Raw genomic sequence first — 18,788 nt, 5'->3', positions numbered from 1 at the left:
GATAAAATTCGCGAAGAATGTGAAACAAAATCTTGTACATGAGAAGCAAGGGTTTTTTCAATAAAAAGGGAAACGCCACCAGTAGATTTAACTTGTTTAGTTTTATCTATGTCAGATGAAAAGACAGTATAATTAGGAAGGCGTTTAGATAAAAAGTGAATTTGCTTGGGGGATAAATGGGTATCTACGATACCACCAAAGGAAATATGTTTAAGGTTGAAAAAGTTTGAAATTTGTTCAATTTTAACTTGGCTATTATGTCGAAGACCATTAACATTAAAAGATGAAATATTAAACGAATTGGGGATAGGAGAAGAATTTAAAGTAGTGAATAAAGATTCATGTTCTGAAAAATTATAAATATCTACGGGGTTGGGTGGGTTGCGAACAAATGTATCATAATTAAAATTGTCAGTCATTAGAACACAATGATAATAAGTACGGGAGAAGGAAGTGAGAAATCAGTTATTGCGAAGGAGCAGAAGCTCGATCGGAGGGAAAACCACCAAGAGAAGCAATAAAACCTTGGATGGAACCAGTGAGCGATTGTAAAGTATCTTTAATCGCTTTTTGATCTTGAATAATGGAGTTCAATTCGTCTTGCGGGGAAGGGTTAGAAGTGGATGCAGAAGCAGAGTGTGGGGCTTTGTTGGATGTAGATGTAGGGGAAGAGGATTTCATTGAACCAGCAGATAAAGGAGCATTGGGATGCTGGATTAAGGTGCCAGTGGTTTCAGGAGGGTCTTCTTCCATTCGATCAGGTTCAGTAATAACGACAGGTGCAGAGGGAGGATTAATGCCTAAATGGGCTTCTATAGCAGAGAGCCGTTGGTTGTTAAGTTCAAGGGATGAGATGCGGGATTCCACACGAGCAACATCTAGCTGAAGGTCCTTCAAAACATTGAGAATGTTGAGAGCAGCCTCAAGGGCACTAGAAGAATTTGGATCGGGGAGCAGAGCACGAGCATTGGACGAAAAGGAAACAGATCTATCTTTGCCTTTACGGTTGTTGGAAGGTGTACGTCCATGAGCAGTTGAGGAGGAGTTAGTTGAGCCAGAGGAGGAGGAGGGCTTAGCATTGATATTGGAATTATTATTATTAGATCTAGTGGAGTTGGAATTAGAACGATGAGCTGAGGCAGAACGATCCCGAGATTTAGATCGAGATCGAGAACGAGAATTATTGCGCAGCATTCTTTATTGGGCGGGCCTTTGGCCAATGTTGAAGCGTTCTTTAAGAGCAGCTACAGGGTCACGTGTACGTGAACGACCACGGCGTTGATTAAGTGGACAGGAAGTAGGAGCACAACCGAGTTTACCACAACGGTGACAAAGAGCTTTCGAATCATTGGATGTTCCCCATCGAAGAGTACGACCTTGGAAACCAATAGTCTGCTCCATAGCGGCATCCATTGTCTCTTGCGAGTTGAAGGTAACATAAGCCCAAGGCTTGGGTTTATAAGAATTGAGGGAAAGGGGAATGTTAATAGCTTTTGCTCCATGTTCTTTGACCAAAGGAGCGAGATGGATATCTTTGGTATTAGCGGGAAGTCCAGAGAGAACAGCTACGAACGCTCTACGAGCAGCTTTTTGATCCAAAGAGTAATGACATGAGGTAACACGTAAGCAGGTGGAAAAGCAGTAAACTGCCCATTGAGTTGTGAAACGGGAGATGGCATCGGCATGATCATAGACAATGCGAGCTTGTTGCATCTTAGCACCTTTCCTTGAGTAGAGATGAAGAGCAAGGAGATTGCCGAATTTCTTGAAGTAGGATTGGAGTTGCGGTTTAGTAATGAAGAACGGTATATCCGTGACTTGAATTGCACGGAGGTCTTCATCGGACCGGAGCTGTTTGGGATCGTACAGGTGGAATTGTAGGTCCGGAAAGTCGGAGTGTGTGCTTCCAACACACAAATCACGAGCCTCCGCAGTATGAAAATGTATGATGAGACGCTTAGCGTCCCCTGAACCAGTCATACGAGCCCGACCGGTATATGATTCGTAAGTTTCTAAAAATAAATTGTTAACGGCATCTATAATTGCCTTATTAGTTTTAAGTTTCTCTAGAGTTTGGGGAGCGGAGTTGGGCGCAGCCGCAGCCAGGAAATCTTGACGATTAATGGTAATAGTAGGGGAGGGATCAACAGCCTGATCGGGTGATGTACCATCAGTCTCGTCCATATTAGGGGACGCGTTAGGGGATGAGTTATTTTCTTTGTTTCGAGGTGCATGAATTGACGCGTTAGTTCCAGAGGACGCGTCTTGGCCAGGCGCAGAAGGCGCAGCAGAATTATTCGGGGTAGATGCTTGAGTATTTTCTTGGGCGGTGCTGCGGGAATTATTTTGTTGAGGAATAGCGGTCGAAGTTGAACCAACTAAACCACCATCAGCCAGCGCGTCGGCAACGAAATCTTCATAGTCTTCATCCATGGAGTCTTTTGTAATAGTACGGGAACGTTTTTGGGAAGTGTTATTACTATCGGAACCAGAGTTGTCAGAGAGTTGTTTTTTGTTATTTTTCTTTTCTTGACGAGCAGCCTTATTACTGTTAGGGTTATAGCTGCCGCCACCTCTTCTAGCAAGGTTTCTAGACATGTTAGAAGGTATGAGTTGGGTAAAATATAAGAGTTGTTAGTACGAAGATATAAAATTTTCTTTCTGAAAATTTTTGGTTAATAGATCAGCGGTATCAGTCCTTATCAGTCCTTGTCAAAAAATGCGAGGATGCCTGATGATAAGGTTACATGGTCATCAGTCCTTGTCGAGAAATACGAGGATACCTGATAAATAAGTTATTGGATTATTGGCCTAGAATACATTCATGGAAAAACTGTGGAATTATATATATGCATAAAATTGAGTACCTGAACCGAGTTCAGGGTCTCACAACATTGGTGTCACGTGACTTCATGCGGTATGTAGATCATTTCCTTTTTGGGCGATACCCGTTCCACAAAAAATCGATTTGGTAAGAATGCGTTTGGAACCTTGTGTAACATAAATTTCCTTTTTCGGTAATTCGGGATTACGCGGTAATGCCGGCCGGATCTAAAAAATATGACTCTGCAGGGTAATTCCTACGAAAGTCAAGTACAAAATGCTTACTCCTGTTGAGTCCATTCATACCACTCCCAGTCCCCAAGGATCGCCTCCCCATCTTTGTTCACTTAATGCATACTCTATGGTTTCCCTCTCTTGGGGGGTCCATCGACCATCCCATTCCTAAGCATTTTCTCCATAATATAAAGCTGATCCTCGGTAAGGCGGTTTATCCATCTTTTATAGAGGTCGTTTACATCTTCAAACGTTATCCAGTCAATTTCCCTCTTTATATAATGCTTTCCGAGAGCTCGGATTTCACAGTACACATCCCCGATCATAGTGGCATAATTTTTCCACCTCTTATATGTCTCTCGACGAACTTCCTGCCACCACACTCTATCTACCTTACTCGCTGCAATAAGGTCAGTATCCGGGATATTTGCGACAATGCGTTCGACTATTTCTACTGGTAATCGGTCCAACATGATGTTATGTTACTTATACTATAGCTATCTTCAATTACTGTATGCCTATTACACATGGATAAAAAATATAGACTAAATTCGTACAGGATCGTAGGACCACAGGAGCCGCTTATGCAAGAAGTTCTGCTAAGGTTTTCTCAGCCTCGTTTTTAGTAATAGCTCGCTTTGGGGAACCGGTTGATGAGTCCTTAGTCGCATTATAATACAATTCGAAGAGGGCCTCAAGCTTATCTAGGAGAGCTTGTTTATTCTTGTATGATTCGCGGATTTTTGCTATCTTAGCAGTATATGCCGCATTATCTGGGAAGAGTTTTCTGGCCACGAACTTCACATATGATACAGGAGAATTTGCCGTTTGGATTCGCTTGATATACTTCACGTGATCATGGACGAGGTAACTGGTTTTGCTAAATCCAGATACTAATGCGACTACTATAGTATCTTTTAATGCGCGGATAATCTTGGAGACAGTTTCGTCAGAGACAACATTAGGCTGAATGCGCGATGCCTCATAAATAACCTCCTCACTAGTGCTGTCAGTGCTGTTAACAATGCTTGCGAATTCGGTATATGTTGACATGATTCTTTGTACTTTGTAAAAAATATAAATCTTCAGTTACCTGTTCATTCGAATGAGAAAAAATAAATATGAACCTCGGGTTTACACTTGGGATACTGCAAGGCAGTAGAAGCGTTGCTCGGCCTTTTGCATCAATGGAGAGCCTGGTCTATATAACCAGGGGATAGCGACTTTCTGGATGATCCTAGCCGCTTTATTGTTCCTTCTTTCTATATATCTCCTAAAGGCATTCTGGATCATTTCAGCATAATGAGTATAATAGTCGAAATTAAAATGCTTCGGGCAACTATATAAATGTAGTCGTACCGCTTGATCCATGGAAGCGTCGGCTCCCCATCCGCGATCAATAAAAGATTTACAGTAGGTACAGTACCACCTATTTGGTAGTCGTGATACTATTCTCCTAATGTGCACAATATAAGCATATACAGCTTGACGAGACCTTGGATAAGGTAGCCGCCTATGAAAACCTATTCTACTACAAGTCTCATAATATTGCACAGCATTCTGAATGCGCTTAGCCCACGTGTGGAAACTTTCGTCGTCTTGTCTACCTAATCCGTCGGTGTTTTGCATTTGGGTATCTTGTAAGATTACATGTTCTATAGGTTTATTCAATTATGCTATCACGGTATGTTGGTAAAAAATAAACCTACCAGTTCTTAGCAATCATGTCCAGATAACCTTGTTTGCATTTTTCACATGGCAGTATCCCGCGGTTTCAAACTTGAAAGTCTTTAGAGTCGTATCTGCATTCTCTGAACAAGTGAAAAGCGCGGGGCTATCTGGCTGCTCTTCTAAAATAAATCCGTCTGTATGGATACGTCGTACTTTATCCTTGTATGGTTGAATTACCTCAGATGTGATTTTGCGTTCACGTGCTAATAAGAATGGGGCGATCCTGGGATACTCACCTTTGAAGGGATTACCTGGGTTTGTAAACTGGAATCGCCACTGGTCAGATCCTACTGGTATGATAGAGTCGAGTGTATGGCCCTCTGGAAATGTAAATGGGTCTGTTTGATCTGTGGTGAGTGTCTTGTAATTACGCTTCCTCTGGCATAATGCTCCCCATAATGTGTTGAGGACTCGCTTTGCCACGCGGCCAGCTACGCCACCCTGGTTTTTAATTTTAAAGAGGAAGTGTACATACTCACCGAATATTACAGTTCCAGGGATTCTCGCTTCTCTATCATATATCAATGCATTTGGCTTCCCATCCTGTATTAACTGTATATTGAGACCAAGTTTTTTTGCTCGTTGTAAGTCGATGAATGTATAGATTCCCCTTTTATTCTGTCGGAAGAGAATATTATTCCCATTTACCTTAGCACGGAATAATCCATACAAGGCATAACCCCTGTGGTCAACAAAGTCATTAAGTGTCTGGAATTTACCCCGTCTGATTGGAAAGTTCGCGTTCGATTGTTGGATACTCGGGTATAAACTTGTTGCGTCGTACTGTCTTCCATAGCCCTTCCACTCGTTATCTGCCCAGATTAATCCTCCCATCATTGCATCACTTATCCACTCCGCTTCTATTGGATCAAGAGGGTCATTGGCAGGTACCCCTACACTTAATCGTTCGAATAACCAGAGAGCCGTTCTTTTGTAAGACCAGTTATGGTATGATAAGTCAATTCCTAGACCGAACTTCTTTGTCGCCTGTAGGAAAGTATCCCGCTCCTCGTGAATTCTCTGGTACGCTTCTTCGAGAGTTTCATATACTCCAGTCTTATGGTTTTTCTCGACGGGGATGAAAGAACTCTTGGAATTCTTAGTTTTTTGAAACTGCCCAATTGTACAAGACTTAACCGTTTTGCCGTTGTATATTGTGACTACATTATTGGTCCCATCTTCATGGTATACAATGGGTAAATTACGCTTTCTATCTATTTTACTGGGGTGGAGTCTTTCGGGATTTAACGCGAGGGAGTAGTGACCCTCAGACAAGATGAGGGTTGCCCGTCTGTCGGACTTACTCTTGGAGATTCGGGTAATGTCTCCCACGATATTAAGTGCGAGGCTTTTTGCGAGTTGTTCAACTTTATCCATGTAGGAAACTTGGATGGGAGCATCGCGATTGAGACCTAATGCCTTTTTGATATACTCGGGCTTTTCGATTGACTTTGGCATTTTAGAGAATGTGCCGTAGATATTTTTCAGGCATTCATACAGGCAATCATTTAGCTCCCCGTTGCAACCTCCTGCAACCGGTGGGGCATCTCTCACATAAATTATGAATCGTTCAAAATAATCAGGGTCTGCGTCATCCGGTAGTTGTGCTTCGTCGTAGTGGTCCAAGAGTGAGAAAAGGCTAGCTGGTTGGTTTCCTGATGTCCATCCACCGGGTTTCCAGTTTTCATAGGGAAGTAGGATCTGGAACTTTCTATCTGGAAATCGCGCCTGGAGAGTCTGACCGAGTCTGGTGATAGCTCCTCTGGAAAAGCGGGCACCGGAATACTGAAGTTCCTTGATGTCAGGTCGTGTTGGTAAAGTGCGGGCGATTCTTGAGTATTGCATTTTTATGTATATGATTTGTCTTCAACTATAAATAATATCTTTCTATATATATACGAAAAAAAAAAGAAATAATCTCAAATAGCGCTTACAATATGTCGTTGATAGCACCCTCAGTATCCTCTTCGTCCCAGTCATCGATGATTCCATTGGCGGCCTCCCATTCACGTTCCATATCAGTTTTTGGATGTTCCTCTGGGATCTCTCGCGCTTTACCCTTATCTGCCCTCATAGTTTCATACCCAGAGGGGGTGGGAATAATCTCGGCATCACGATTATCCTTGTATACTCTTATTAAATCTGCGAGTTCTTTACGGCTAGGTGTCTTAGATAAGTATCCATTATATTCGATCCAGTCCTTGAAGCGGTCTACTACTTTCCTAAGGTAGTACTGGTACTCGTCCTCAATACGTGTTGTGGGACATTCCTCTACTTCAAACGTGAGTATTTCCCAGTCGTATTCATCTGACGCGTCTTGGTACTTGGCCCATAATTCCTTACCTGTATTGTAGAGATCATCGAAGGCCTGGTTCTTTGAATTTTTAACCCACGGTTTGCGATCCCATCGGTGTCTTTCATGCCAAGCCCAGTGCGCTCGAGTGCCTTCCTTTGGTTCAGGATCCCGGTCGACTTCTGGTTCTGTGTCGGGTTCTGGGATAAGTTGCTCTTCGGGAGCCGGTACTACTACAGGTTCTGTAGAAAATTTAGAATCTGCGAGGGATTCGGATTTTGTGGAAGATTCTGCGGGTGACTCGGGTTGCTCAAGAACTGGGTCCACGGTTGTAGAATCCGAGTCTGATAACAAGTCGTCTAAAACGTCATAGTCATCTGGCTCGGGGGTGGGTTCTTCTTGGTCAAGTTCCTCGTCAGATAGATAACAATCTGAGAATCTATCTATAGGTTCATCGGTACCTGACTCATTATTATCTTCATCGGGATCCGGTTGTTCTTCCCTTAACTCTTGTAAACGTTCTTTTAAGTGGTCAGGCTTGGGTGGAAGCGGTGGAGGCGCCCTTTTGGAAACTGGTTGCTCTTTGATAACAGGTTTGAATTTTTTCTCAACGGGTTTTTCTTGTACGTCTTGTGAATTGTTAGCAGGAATGCTATATATATTTACCAAGAACTTCTTTAAGGCTTTGGGATCAGACGTGGGCTTCTCGGGAGTATCTACATCTATTCCTTCTATGTTTATCTCATCTATTTCATGTATCCAGTTTTTGCCGAGGAATTTCTTGTAGAGGTCCTCCCTGGATATACTATAGACTCGGGTTGGTTTCTTATCTTTACGAACTAATTTGCTATTTATAGCTAACTCATTTGATAGGATTCTAGAAGCGTTTATCTTTGATAAGGGTGAAATGCAATGAGTTTCGCAATATGAAGTATATACCCTATAAAATTCTTGAACAGGTAGGTCAGTCATATAATTTTTCATTACGAGGTATGTGTCCTTTATAAATTGGAATAGCGGTGGAAGAGTTGAGATGATATGTTCCTGTTTGGATGTTGTCATGGGTGGTGGATTCCCATTGAAGTCTGGGTAAGAATCCGCGATGGCTCTCAAGTAAGCATAGAATGCCTCACTGGCGCCTGGGTATTTCATAGCGTCACCGAGTTTTTTGAAGTAGTTGAGGTCTCCCTTGCGGGATGGTGACACATCTAAGAATACTGTGCGCCTGTCATCATTCTCCACTCTGAGAGCATTTTCGTTAGTAAGGACGATAGTTGACATAAAGTTTTTGTAATGTGTTGGCGTCTTGTATTTTTCATGGATTTCCATTATATCACTCGTTACTTTATCTTTCAAAGAGCGATACAGAGAATTCCACTGGCTTTTTTCTGTGGGCATTTCCTCGAGAAGGAGAAGAATCTTACCTTGTAATTGCCCATTGAAACTTCCAAGAATCGTCTGAGGATCGCTGGTCTTATAAACGAGTTGAGTGCCTAGGACGCTGCGCTGAATGAAATCTGTTATAATACCTTTGCCCCAACCCTGTCCAGATTTCAGGTAAAGGATCGAGTACATCTTCCTTCCAGCAGATACACCGGCCAACCACTTGATGATATACTCAGTGAGATTCCAATCACCCGAACACCAGATATCCTGAATGTGAGAGAAGATAAATTTAACCGCGAGGTGAATTGTAGACTCAAAGGTAGATATCGGACGTAAGACGTGGAGGAATCCCGGGAAGATATTTAGATAGAGTTGGCCGGTTAAGGATCTGAAGATTCGCTGTTTATGGGGATCACAGGTTGCATTACATACATCGGTATTCTCGACCATAAACCATTTGTAGATGTTAAACTCGGTCTTTTGAGAGGGTCCTTGTTCAGGTTGTGTGTAGAATGCCTTCGTAATTGGACGGATAAGTTTACCAATATTTTTGTCAATAACGTGTTTCAAACTTTTACTATCCGGGTCCCACCAGAAAACCCCATGAGGATCTGCACAGGGAATGAAATAACTGCAAAGATACCTCTTGGCTTGATCGAGGTCACTCATACTCTTTGCAGCGACAATAAGCCGTTTAAGCTCATCGATACTGAAGGCTTTCGTTTGTTCACCGAACTTAGGGATAACTTGAGCTTGAGCGGCCATTTTTTTATTCTATCAAATCGAGTACTAATTTATAGTTACCTAATCTTCAATTGCCGAATATATTTTTTCCAAAGATCCGCGCTCCTACCTGGTCACCCTCCTGTGGTTTTCCAGACCTTCTAGGGGCTATTGACCTACCTGTTCACTCGGTTTGTTATCTCACTGCCTCCAATAAGATAACGAACGGAATCCTGAAAGAGTAACGGATCGTAACGAATGTAACAGATCTGGGGGGGTAAAATCAAAACTTTTTTCTGAGGGGTGTCCTCTCCTAGTATTCTGAAATATCTGTTACATCTGTTACATCTGTTACTCCCTTCTGATTCTATCGTATTTTCCTCTCTTTTTCCTTATTTTATCTGTTTTTTAGTATATTTTTAGTAACAGATGTAGTAACGGATAGTAACGGATCTTGGTTAACCCTCCCCCATGAATGGGGGAAGGAGGTACTGCGAGGACGTGAGTCCGAGGTGGAGGAACGTAGTGACTACACTACCAGCCCGATGACAATATACGTTACAAATGTATGAAATTAAAATACCGTATCATACAGTCTATTAACCGTATACTTTGTTACATTTTTTATTATTGGCATTTTGCGAACAGTATACATAATACTGATGTGCAGTATATAAAATTGCGAACAGTATCAAAGATGCGAATATATAGTATATAAACAGTGTGCATATTTTTTATAGGGTAGGTTCGGGTAGGCTTCCGAAGAACGAAAACCCAAAGAGTCGTCGGGCTGGTTGTGTGTCTCGCTAGCGCTCACCCCACCTCGGCCACGGCCTCGCAGTACCTACATCCCCCCTCCGTGGGGGTATGACTCCCCATATATCTGTCCATATCTGTCCCCATATCTGTCCCATAAATATATAACCAAAAACCAGAAAACAATAGAAAAGGAAGCAAAAGAAGAGAGAATAAGAGGGGAGGGACAGATGGGACAAATAGGACAGATATTTCAGAAATATAGGAAAGGACATCCCCCCAGAAAAAGTTTTATTTTTACCCCCAAAATGCGTCCCATCGGTCCCGTCTGTCCCAAAAAATCTGTCCCACATTTCTTAGCCTCCAATCGGCTTTTCGAACTGATAACAGGTAGGTCAGCGGGTAGGTTTATATCTTCGGTTAGCGGGTTGATTACTTTTATGTAAAGCGAACGCAGTGAGCAAGTAAGCGGGTAATCTGCACTTCTAACATACTCAGGTAAACATATTACGCCGACATGCAAGTATAATCCCTAGAAGGTCTGTAGAACCGCAGGAGGATAACCGGATAGGAGCGCGGATCTTTGGAAAAAATACATTCGGCAATTGAAGATTAGGTAACTATAAGTAACATACAATGATAAACTTACACGCTGCCACTTTTCTTGCCGAAGACCTCGGACTTGATCTTGTAGACATCTATGGAATCCGTAAATGGATCCAAATGCGGGCATCGCCTCTCAACGACCCAGACATAGTAAGAGAGATGGTCAGAAACCTTCCGATCAAAGAATTCGGAAAACATCTCAAGATAAACAGACTCTGGTATAACTGTTGTAAAGCCGAGTTGTGGAAGCGGCATAAAGAAGCCGAAGAGGTATACAAACAGGCAGTAGACTACTACAAGGAAGCCATTGACAATTTCAATGAAGCCGATCAGAAAAAATACACCAGGTTTGCAGGGATGGTAGTAATAGAAAGAGCACTCCTCAGATGCGGCTTTATAACGCAAGAGTCCGACTGGGAGAAATGGACTCAAATAACATACAACATCCAATTGCTTAAGGAAGGTCGCACTCTTGATGACTCGGATGATGAATCAGATGATGGAGAGATATCTCTCGATGACTCAGATGATGAAGAATACTTTTAGAAGGCAGTACTAATCCGTCTTCCTCTTTTTTGCCTCCTTAAGGCATTTATCAATACACTGTTTACACGCATCATCGGCCTCTAAAATTTTCTGCCCAAGTTTTTTGCATTGCCGATTGTACGCCGTCTGATGTCTTTAGCCGTGGTTTCTTTTTTCTTCTCCTTAGTTTTCTTTTTGATAACCCAGTCTATCCCAGTAAAAGTATTCTTGTGCATACCACAAACTGTGCAATCACCATGCAGCCGGTAACGCCCATTTGTGGTCATATCTTGTATTTCACTAGCAGTCTCGGTTTCTTTCTTACACTTTAGGCAATAAAATCGTGTCATCTTAAGATTTGAAGTCCGAAATCTTTCCTTTAATTTGTCATAATATGTCGCATTTAGAGAATTATTACAAATACTACAATCTCTCCGGAGTACCAGCACGAATTCTAAAAGGTGAGGAGCACTACAATCTATACAAAAAGCCCCTAAAGGAAAAGTCATCAGAGCGTCCACGAGTAGTTGTATGGAAACCAAATGCGACGCATCAGGCAGATGTCGCAGAGATGCCAGTCGACCCCAAAGGATTCCACTATTTCCTCGTAGTGGTAGAAGTCGCGAGTAAACGAGTTGACGCAGAACTCCTAAAAAATAAAACCGCAAATAGAGTTCTCAATGGATTTGTCAAAATCTACAGAAGAAATCGCATTAAGCCACCAACACATCGAATAGAGACAGACTCTGAATCAGAATTCACCAATGATCAGGTACGTGATTTTTTCCTGAACAGCCTAGGGGTGATGATGAGGTTCGGAGAACCAGGAAGACATAAACAGCAATCATACGCTGAACGAGCTATCCAAGCTATTCAAGAACCTCTTCTCAAACGAATGGTGGCACAGGAGTTGAAGACCGGGGTGACATCCGTGGAATGGTCAGAAGATTTCCGTGATGTAGTTAATAAAATAGATAAACTCTGGCAAAGAAATCCCCCAGACATTCTGACTGGGTCACCCAAAGTGTCAAAAAAGACGGACTTCTTTCTGAAGGAACGCGTGTCCGAGTAAAGTTAGATGAACCTATCTCAGTACTCGGTAATAAACTTCATGGAAAATTTCGTACAGGAGACATAAGATGGAATCCCAATATCCGTGTCATCAAAAAAATGATCCTCTCACCCGAACAGCCTCCTACGTATCTTCTTGATGGGCCACACGGGCGTCTAGGTGTATCCAGATGTGCGTACACCCGAAAAGAGTTGCAGATTGTTCCAGAAAATGAATATCCCCCACCTGACTCCGTGATAAGAGGGCAACCCGAAAGATTTGTACCTGAGCGGATACTCTGGCATCGCATCAGGAAGGGTCAAGACCAGTATCTAGTCAAGTGGGAACGATACCCAGATACCGAAGCCACTTGGGAACCCGCTGACCGGTTGGAGGAGGATGTTCCCGATTTAATTCGCAAATTTTGGGAATAAAAAATAAATATTCCCTATTTTTTGTCTCCTCGATTCACGTCAGAAACTATCGGGATAAAAACATTCTTCTCATTACAAGTAAGGGCGATATGTTCACGTGATTCATGGACATCATAATTGTAACGTTTCAGACACGTTCGGCTCAATCCAATCTCCCTATGCTTGTAATCGCTTAAAACCGCGAGATTCTCAGTGATTACACAATCAGGGGTTAGTTTGATTAACACACCTTTTACTATGCCGAATGTCCTACCAGAACCCGGAGCGCCGGATATGTTATGTGTAATACTCTTGTCGATATCCAACCCTAATTCCTCAGCGGCTTCTCTCTGAATAAAAGACGCGTTAGCACAGGTGTCTGCTAAACACTAAATTGCTATCCCATTGACCTCCCCATCTAGCGCTAAAAGATCTTTAGTATTCTCCAAACGAGCTATGTCAATATCCATCGGGTCATCTTCCCTGATATCCTCTTCTTGTTTTTCCTCAACTAGGTCTTCCGGAATCTCTGTACTTTTACGAACAGACTTTAATTCTTCCCGAAGAATCTCGCGGAGTAATTTCCTAAAATCTGCAGACCTTAATAAACTTAATGAATCATTTTTGGTGACAGCTTTTATAAGTGTGGGCTTACTACTAGTAACCTTCACAGGAATCTTAATAGGAGTCATTTTAACTGATTTTTTTGGAACAGATTTAAGAAGTTTCGAGATACTTACACCCTTATCTGAGTTTACTTTTTTTTTGTACTTCGAACCGCACAAATCCGAAAACCACCTTCCTCATCGGGAACAAATTTCAAGTCATCAAAACTTGCGGTATTAGTATCAATATCCATAGCATCATCATTAAGATCGAGGTTTCTCATTGCTCGGGCTAATTCCAGATCATCGCGTCTATCTTTAGCCTTCTGAAGTCGCTTTGGAAATCTTTTAGACGTCTCATATCCCATAATAAGATCAATAACATGTTGATCATCCTCACTAGTCCATTCAGGAGCATCAGGGTCATCACCAACATCATGATCTACATAACCATCATCCCAATCAGGATCCTGATGATCCTGAACAACACGTCTCTGTGGTTTTGGTCGAACAGGTTTAATCTGTTGTCTATAGACCGGTGGTTTACGAACTGGTTTAAATGCTTGTAATTGTTTAAATTGCGCCTGGAAATTCTTGGTAAGTTCCTCGGCCTGTGTCTTAAGCAATTCTTGTAATCGTTCTTGAGTAATAACGTCTGTCGACCTTTGCATTACAGCACCTTCGTGTGGAGTCACAGGATGAGTATAGCCAGCCAATTCCTCTTTTTTAGCCTTTTCAATACCCTGGCACCTTTGTAATCCATAGAACATTTCGCCCTTTCGTCGCTCAAGATCACTCAATCTATCGATTAATATATTAAGAGGTGCCGCCCCGATTCTGGAAGCTTCAATAACGTTTTCCGGCAAAAGTCCTCTATAGAACTGGTCAGTAACCATAATTCGATTATATCTTACAATATCCCCAGCCCTCTCAACTCGCTTATAGTAAGATCGAACAGGTTCGCCTTGTTCCTGGTAAAGGTTACTAAATCGTATCTGAAGTCTTTCTTCCACGACGGTTGGAAAATTTGTGCGCATATGCATAAATGCTTGATCCAGGAGAATCCCCTGTAAGACTATCGGTTGATTCTGAACAGCAGCATTAAATGGACCTCCATGATTTCCCAACCCATTAACGGGTTGATGAGTAGGACGTCCGCCCGCACGCCTCCACTGCTCTTCAACTTTAAAATTTGATCTAACGATATCAGCGCGTGATGGGAAAAATGCATCTCCAACAGTTACCGCCGCATTACCTGCAATCCTTGAATATACATCAGCATCAGACCCGGGTAAGTAAGTACCAACATGTAATCCATTAGCAACCTCAAGAACAGCCAAAGCTCTGAATGCTCGGCGAGTGGCACCGGCTCCACCATTTGCAGCAGCCACTAACCGAATATTCGAGAGTTCCCAATTTTTTCCAGTAAGTTCTGCATCAAACCACCTCGCCGCTTCATCTCTCATACAGCTACGAAGAACCCCCATCGCTCTCACCCGACCAGGAGGCGCACCAGCATCGTCCAATGGATCAATACCAACGGTATTAATATACCCTAAAAAGTTATCAATAAAAAGATTAAGATCTTCATCTTCCCGACCATGAAATATGGGGGCAGCTATACCAATGGCAGCCATATCGTATTTTGTGGATGGTTGAGAGGAGGTGGAGGAGGGTTCAATTGTCTAATCCGAAACCATTGTACTTGGATACGCAGAGCGGCTATTTGTTGGAAAAGTCGATTCCTAAGACGTCCCAATGTCCGAATTCCAAAAAGAACCCGATTATTGGCATATACAAGCCGATTTCGTGTCGCATCATGCTCGCCTATAGCTCTATTACGTTCACCTATAGCTCTATTACGTTCTCCTCTCATAAGATTATATTGCTGCTGAAGACGACGATTAGTCATCCACATACCACCAAACTCACGTTCCAATTCAGCCAAATTAGCTTCCAAACCAGTAATAGTATCTTGTACGATATTTAGCTCATCTTGTGTAAGACCTAACAAACCTGTTTGAACCTCGAGTTCATCTTGTAATTCATCGCGTTCTTTTCGAGATCGATCGCGTTCTGCTTTTAATATATCGCGTTCTTCGTATGTTTCTCTACAGCGATGAATTAATAAATTAAGAGCATGTTTAAGACGATGGTTTGCATTTTGTACATCTCGATTAACAACCATGCGATCACTAACAGTTAAAAAATCTGTTAGATCCTTAATTACCGCAACTAATGGTATATTATTCATATCACGCAAATCCCTAGGAGGCGGTCCAGTAGGCTCTGAAGGAGTATAAATTGCAATTGGTGTCGACATCGTATTTAAACTAAGTTAGAATAAAATTCAAATGGATCTTTATGTATACAATTTGGATGAGTACACAACCGACTCGAGACAGGGTAATGAGTTTGCCCCATCATGGCCTTTCCGTCTTGCCGTAGCAGGAAGTTCTGACTCGGGTAAGACAACTATGATCATTAATTTGTTAATGGGAGACAAGAAGGCAAAGGAGGATGGCGAAAGGTACATATTATGTGATGCAGTAATTCTAGTTGGCAGATACCTCGATGAACCAAAGTGGGCAGTTGTACGTGAATTTTTCAAAGAAGAAGAAATTCCGTTTACCGCAGTATCCCATAGTGAGATTCCAAATGTTAAGGACTTCAACTCCACCCAGGCTACTGTGGTAATCTTCGAGGATTTGATGGATGCGCCTAAAAAAACCCAGGATCTCATCACTGGATTTTTTACACACGGACGACACAAAAATATTTCATGTATCTATGTGGCCCAAAGATTCTTTACCATTCCCAAGGCTATTCGTGAAAATGTGAATTATATTTCCCTACATGGAGGTCACGGAAGTTTGACCGATACTAAGAGGATCATCCGCCAGTATACAGAAGAATCGGAGTCACTAGCTCCAGTAATCGATGACCTTACTCTACAACGCGAATTTATAGTATTTGATCTTAGAAGATCCAAGAGCGATCCATTATCTATTCGGGTTAGATGGGATACTAGTCTCAGTTCAATCACTGGTCAATCCCCGTTCGATCCGAGTTTGAACCCAGTTCAATCCCTGTTTGATCCAAGTTTGAACCCAGTTCGATCCCCGTTCGATCCGAGTTTGAACCCAGTTCGATCGAAGTTTAGTCCCTATGGCCAGAAAGCCGTAGCTGAAGCAAAAAAGTCCTCCCAGCTAATCGAGTTTGCTCGGGAATATCCATCACCTAAAGAGAGAAAACACCTCCTCGTATCCGGTGTTATAGCTAAGGACACAGATACCTGGATTAAGTACGTCTTTCGGGAAGCCTACAGACTATCTGGTAAGACCCTGGGATCAGACTTCCAAAACTTCTTAGCAAAAGTACGGGATAGGACCACAAAGGCTGAAATTCCAAAACCTGAGACCGTAAAGGAGTTATTCTCCCGATATGAAGTCCTGAAGTCTAGTTACCCTTTGGATAATAAAAAATTAATAGAAGGCATCGGGGTCCTTTTACAGATCTTTTCTAAGGGTCATATGGACCGTCGAGCATTACGAGTAGGGATCAATAGTATTTTGTAAGAATCTCGTGAAGTTCTTCCTCAGAAGCCCTAAGAATCATGGCGCTTTTTTTACGTCCTTCGAAGTCAATCCGTAGCATCCTAGCTTTTAACCCAATAGCTCCTAAAGCTCGAGAAGCAAAGTTCTTAGTCATCGGATTTCTTACATGACTTACATAGTTCTCATAGAATGTAGTAAAGGGTTCGTCAATACCATCTGGGTATGTATTCTGTAAGAACTGATATAAGGCAATTTCCCCACTGTCACATCCAATGGCTATAAGCTGTTCAAGAAGCCACTTCCTAGTATTCTCGTATGAATCTCCGTCCATAATTTTCATATCAAGTCTTTGTGTGAATAATTGTGTAAAATCCGCATTACTTGCCCGACGAATAATCTGGACCAACTTATCCCTGGCAAGTCCCAAGGCTTGTAAAGGTTCACTCTCGTCGCCAATCTTCTTTATAATCTGTCTATACAACACGCTGGATAATCCTCTATATACCGCTTTTGCAGAGAATACTCCACAGTTCTGACACTGGTTTATTACGATTGATGTTGACATGGCTATCTTTCTTTGATTATTCGCTCACTTAGTATCGTTCACAATCTTTTTTATATATTGTTATCTTTAAATACCTGTCATTTGTAGAAAAAAAAAATAACTGGCATTAAGGGATCAACCGTTGGAAAGACCGGAAGACCGGAGGACTGACCATTAGGAAGCGCAGTCCTTGCACAACTTGTCCGTTAAGTCACTCGGGCTTACAGGCATGAGACATTCTCTACACAACTCAATATTAAGCTCTGCAAGTCTCGGGGCATGGTCCTCCAAAGTTCGTGGACGACCGGAAGGACCGGAGGAAGGTGTCCCATTAGTCGTATCCTGCTGTAAGATAAAATCATCATATTCATCTTGGTCAGCCTGAATAGCGGCCCTGATTTGTTGTATATCATTGAAAGTTAACCGCTGGCCATCAAGATTTTCCTCATTATAGCGTGTTTCATTGATGATTTCCTCTATAAGCTCCTCCTCTTCAGAATGAACAAGGTAGTAGTCCTCGACTACCTCGTAGTCACTCTCAACCAGTCTATGATACGTTCTAGTACCGTGTTGAATATAGCGTCCTGTATCTGTATTTAAATATACAGGTTGTTCCTGGGGTGGAGGCAGTGCGGTTTGTCTATGGATAAGCCTTCCATTGATATAATCATGGGATTCCATAACTATTCGATTAAAGGTATCTCCACCAACACGGATTGGACGTCCGGTTATAGGATTAGTTATATAAGGGTATGACATGTCTTTTTTCTGTACGTGTCTACATACCTAATTGTTATCTTCAATTTACAATAACCAAGTGACATCGTCATCAGTCCTTGTCAAGGCAAACATGGCATAGTAGCCTTTATCTTTATTAAATTTATTTATCGAACTTACAAAAATAAAATAAAATTTTCAAAGTACAAAAAAGAAGAATAAAATTAACTAAAAACAAAACTATATAGTCTCCAAAATAGTAATAAAGCTATAAAATTAATTCAAAAAGGAAAAAATCGCATAACACTAAAACTATCCTGATCCCCCGCCTAAATATATTTCAACCTAAGAAGAGGCAACTATGCAAACAAACCAACGAACAATGCGCCCATTGTTAAAATCGACACACCATCCTGCTAAAGCTGTTAGTAAGTTGCACCGTTAGACGACCCATAAAACCTGAATAGTGATTAAACCAACGCAAACCATATTTCATCGAGTTCTTTAAATAATCAACGTCGGAGTCACGTGCGGCGTCGGAAAGGGTCGGAGGAGGTAAAGTTGAGAAAGGTAAGTACGTGGACTTTGGCAAATTTGAAGGCCGAGAAAGTTTGAGTTTATGAGTAATATTCATCACGTCTTCCCATTTAGATTTATCATAGGAGCGCGGTAGCCAAATTCGTTTTCTAATCTTTTGGATAAAGTGATTGTGGATAGCAGAGATAACCTTCATCGCAGAGTTACGTGGAATAGAAAGTTCTTCAAAAAATTCAACAAAGGATTTCGGAAGGCAGCCACGGACAAGGCTATATGAAGTCCAATTT

The 18,788-nt window shown here is 41.9% G+C and overlaps 7 protein-coding genes across 7 annotated transcripts; 1 reads left to right on the top strand and 6 right to left on the bottom strand.

The window, feature by feature from the left end:
- Positions 1 to 465: 465 nt before the first annotated feature.
- On the bottom strand, positions 466 to 2,598 carry OCT59_000393 (uncharacterized protein; the record flags this gene model as incomplete). The annotated part of the gene is made up of 2 exons (XM_066138803.1): positions 466 to 1,133; positions 1,263 to 2,598. The coding sequence occupies 2 exons, from the start codon at positions 2,596 to 2,598 to the stop codon at positions 466 to 468; spliced, it is 2,004 nt and encodes a 667-aa protein (XP_065988265.1).
- A 584-nt stretch (positions 2,599 to 3,182) lies between these two features.
- Positions 3,183 to 3,530, bottom strand: OCT59_000392 (uncharacterized protein; the record flags this gene model as incomplete). The annotated part of the gene is made up of 1 exon (XM_066138802.1): positions 3,183 to 3,530. One exon carries the CDS (start codon positions 3,528 to 3,530, stop codon positions 3,183 to 3,185), a length of 348 nt encoding a protein of 115 aa, XP_065988264.1.
- Positions 3,531 to 3,639: 109 nt separating this feature from the next.
- OCT59_000391 (uncharacterized protein) lies at positions 3,640 to 4,110 on the bottom strand (the record flags this gene model as incomplete). The annotated part of the gene is made up of 1 exon (XM_066138801.1): positions 3,640 to 4,110. One exon carries the CDS (start codon positions 4,108 to 4,110, stop codon positions 3,640 to 3,642), a length of 471 nt encoding a protein of 156 aa, XP_065988263.1.
- Positions 4,111 to 4,191: 81 nt separating this feature from the next.
- Positions 4,192 to 4,686, bottom strand: OCT59_000390 (uncharacterized protein; the record flags this gene model as incomplete). Its single annotated transcript, XM_066138800.1, has 1 exon — positions 4,192 to 4,686. One exon carries the CDS (start codon positions 4,684 to 4,686, stop codon positions 4,192 to 4,194), a length of 495 nt encoding a protein of 164 aa, XP_065988262.1.
- A 93-nt stretch (positions 4,687 to 4,779) lies between these two features.
- OCT59_000389 (uncharacterized protein) lies at positions 4,780 to 6,633 on the bottom strand (the record flags this gene model as incomplete). The annotated part of the gene is made up of 1 exon (XM_066138799.1): positions 4,780 to 6,633. The coding sequence occupies one exon, from the start codon at positions 6,631 to 6,633 to the stop codon at positions 4,780 to 4,782; it is 1,854 nt and encodes a 617-aa protein (XP_065988261.1).
- A 3,949-nt stretch (positions 6,634 to 10,582) lies between these two features.
- Positions 10,583 to 11,098, top strand: OCT59_000388 (uncharacterized protein; the record flags this gene model as incomplete). Its single annotated transcript, XM_066138798.1, has 1 exon — positions 10,583 to 11,098. One exon carries the CDS (start codon positions 10,583 to 10,585, stop codon positions 11,096 to 11,098), a length of 516 nt encoding a protein of 171 aa, XP_065988260.1.
- A 3,666-nt stretch (positions 11,099 to 14,764) lies between these two features.
- Positions 14,765 to 15,469, bottom strand: OCT59_000387 (uncharacterized protein; the record flags this gene model as incomplete). The annotated part of the gene is made up of 1 exon (XM_066138797.1): positions 14,765 to 15,469. One exon carries the CDS (start codon positions 15,467 to 15,469, stop codon positions 14,765 to 14,767), a length of 705 nt encoding a protein of 234 aa, XP_065988259.1.
- Between the last annotated feature and the right edge of the window lie 3,319 nt (positions 15,470 to 18,788).

The sequence above is a fragment of the Rhizophagus irregularis genome, chromosome 1 (assembly GCF_026210795.1).
Source record: "Rhizophagus irregularis chromosome 1, complete sequence".
Classification (NCBI taxonomy): Eukaryota; Fungi; Glomeromycota; class Glomeromycetes; order Glomerales; family Glomeraceae; genus Rhizophagus; species Rhizophagus irregularis.
The sequence above is the reverse complement of the archived record's forward strand: the minus strand, read 5'-3'. Positions and strand labels throughout refer to the sequence as shown.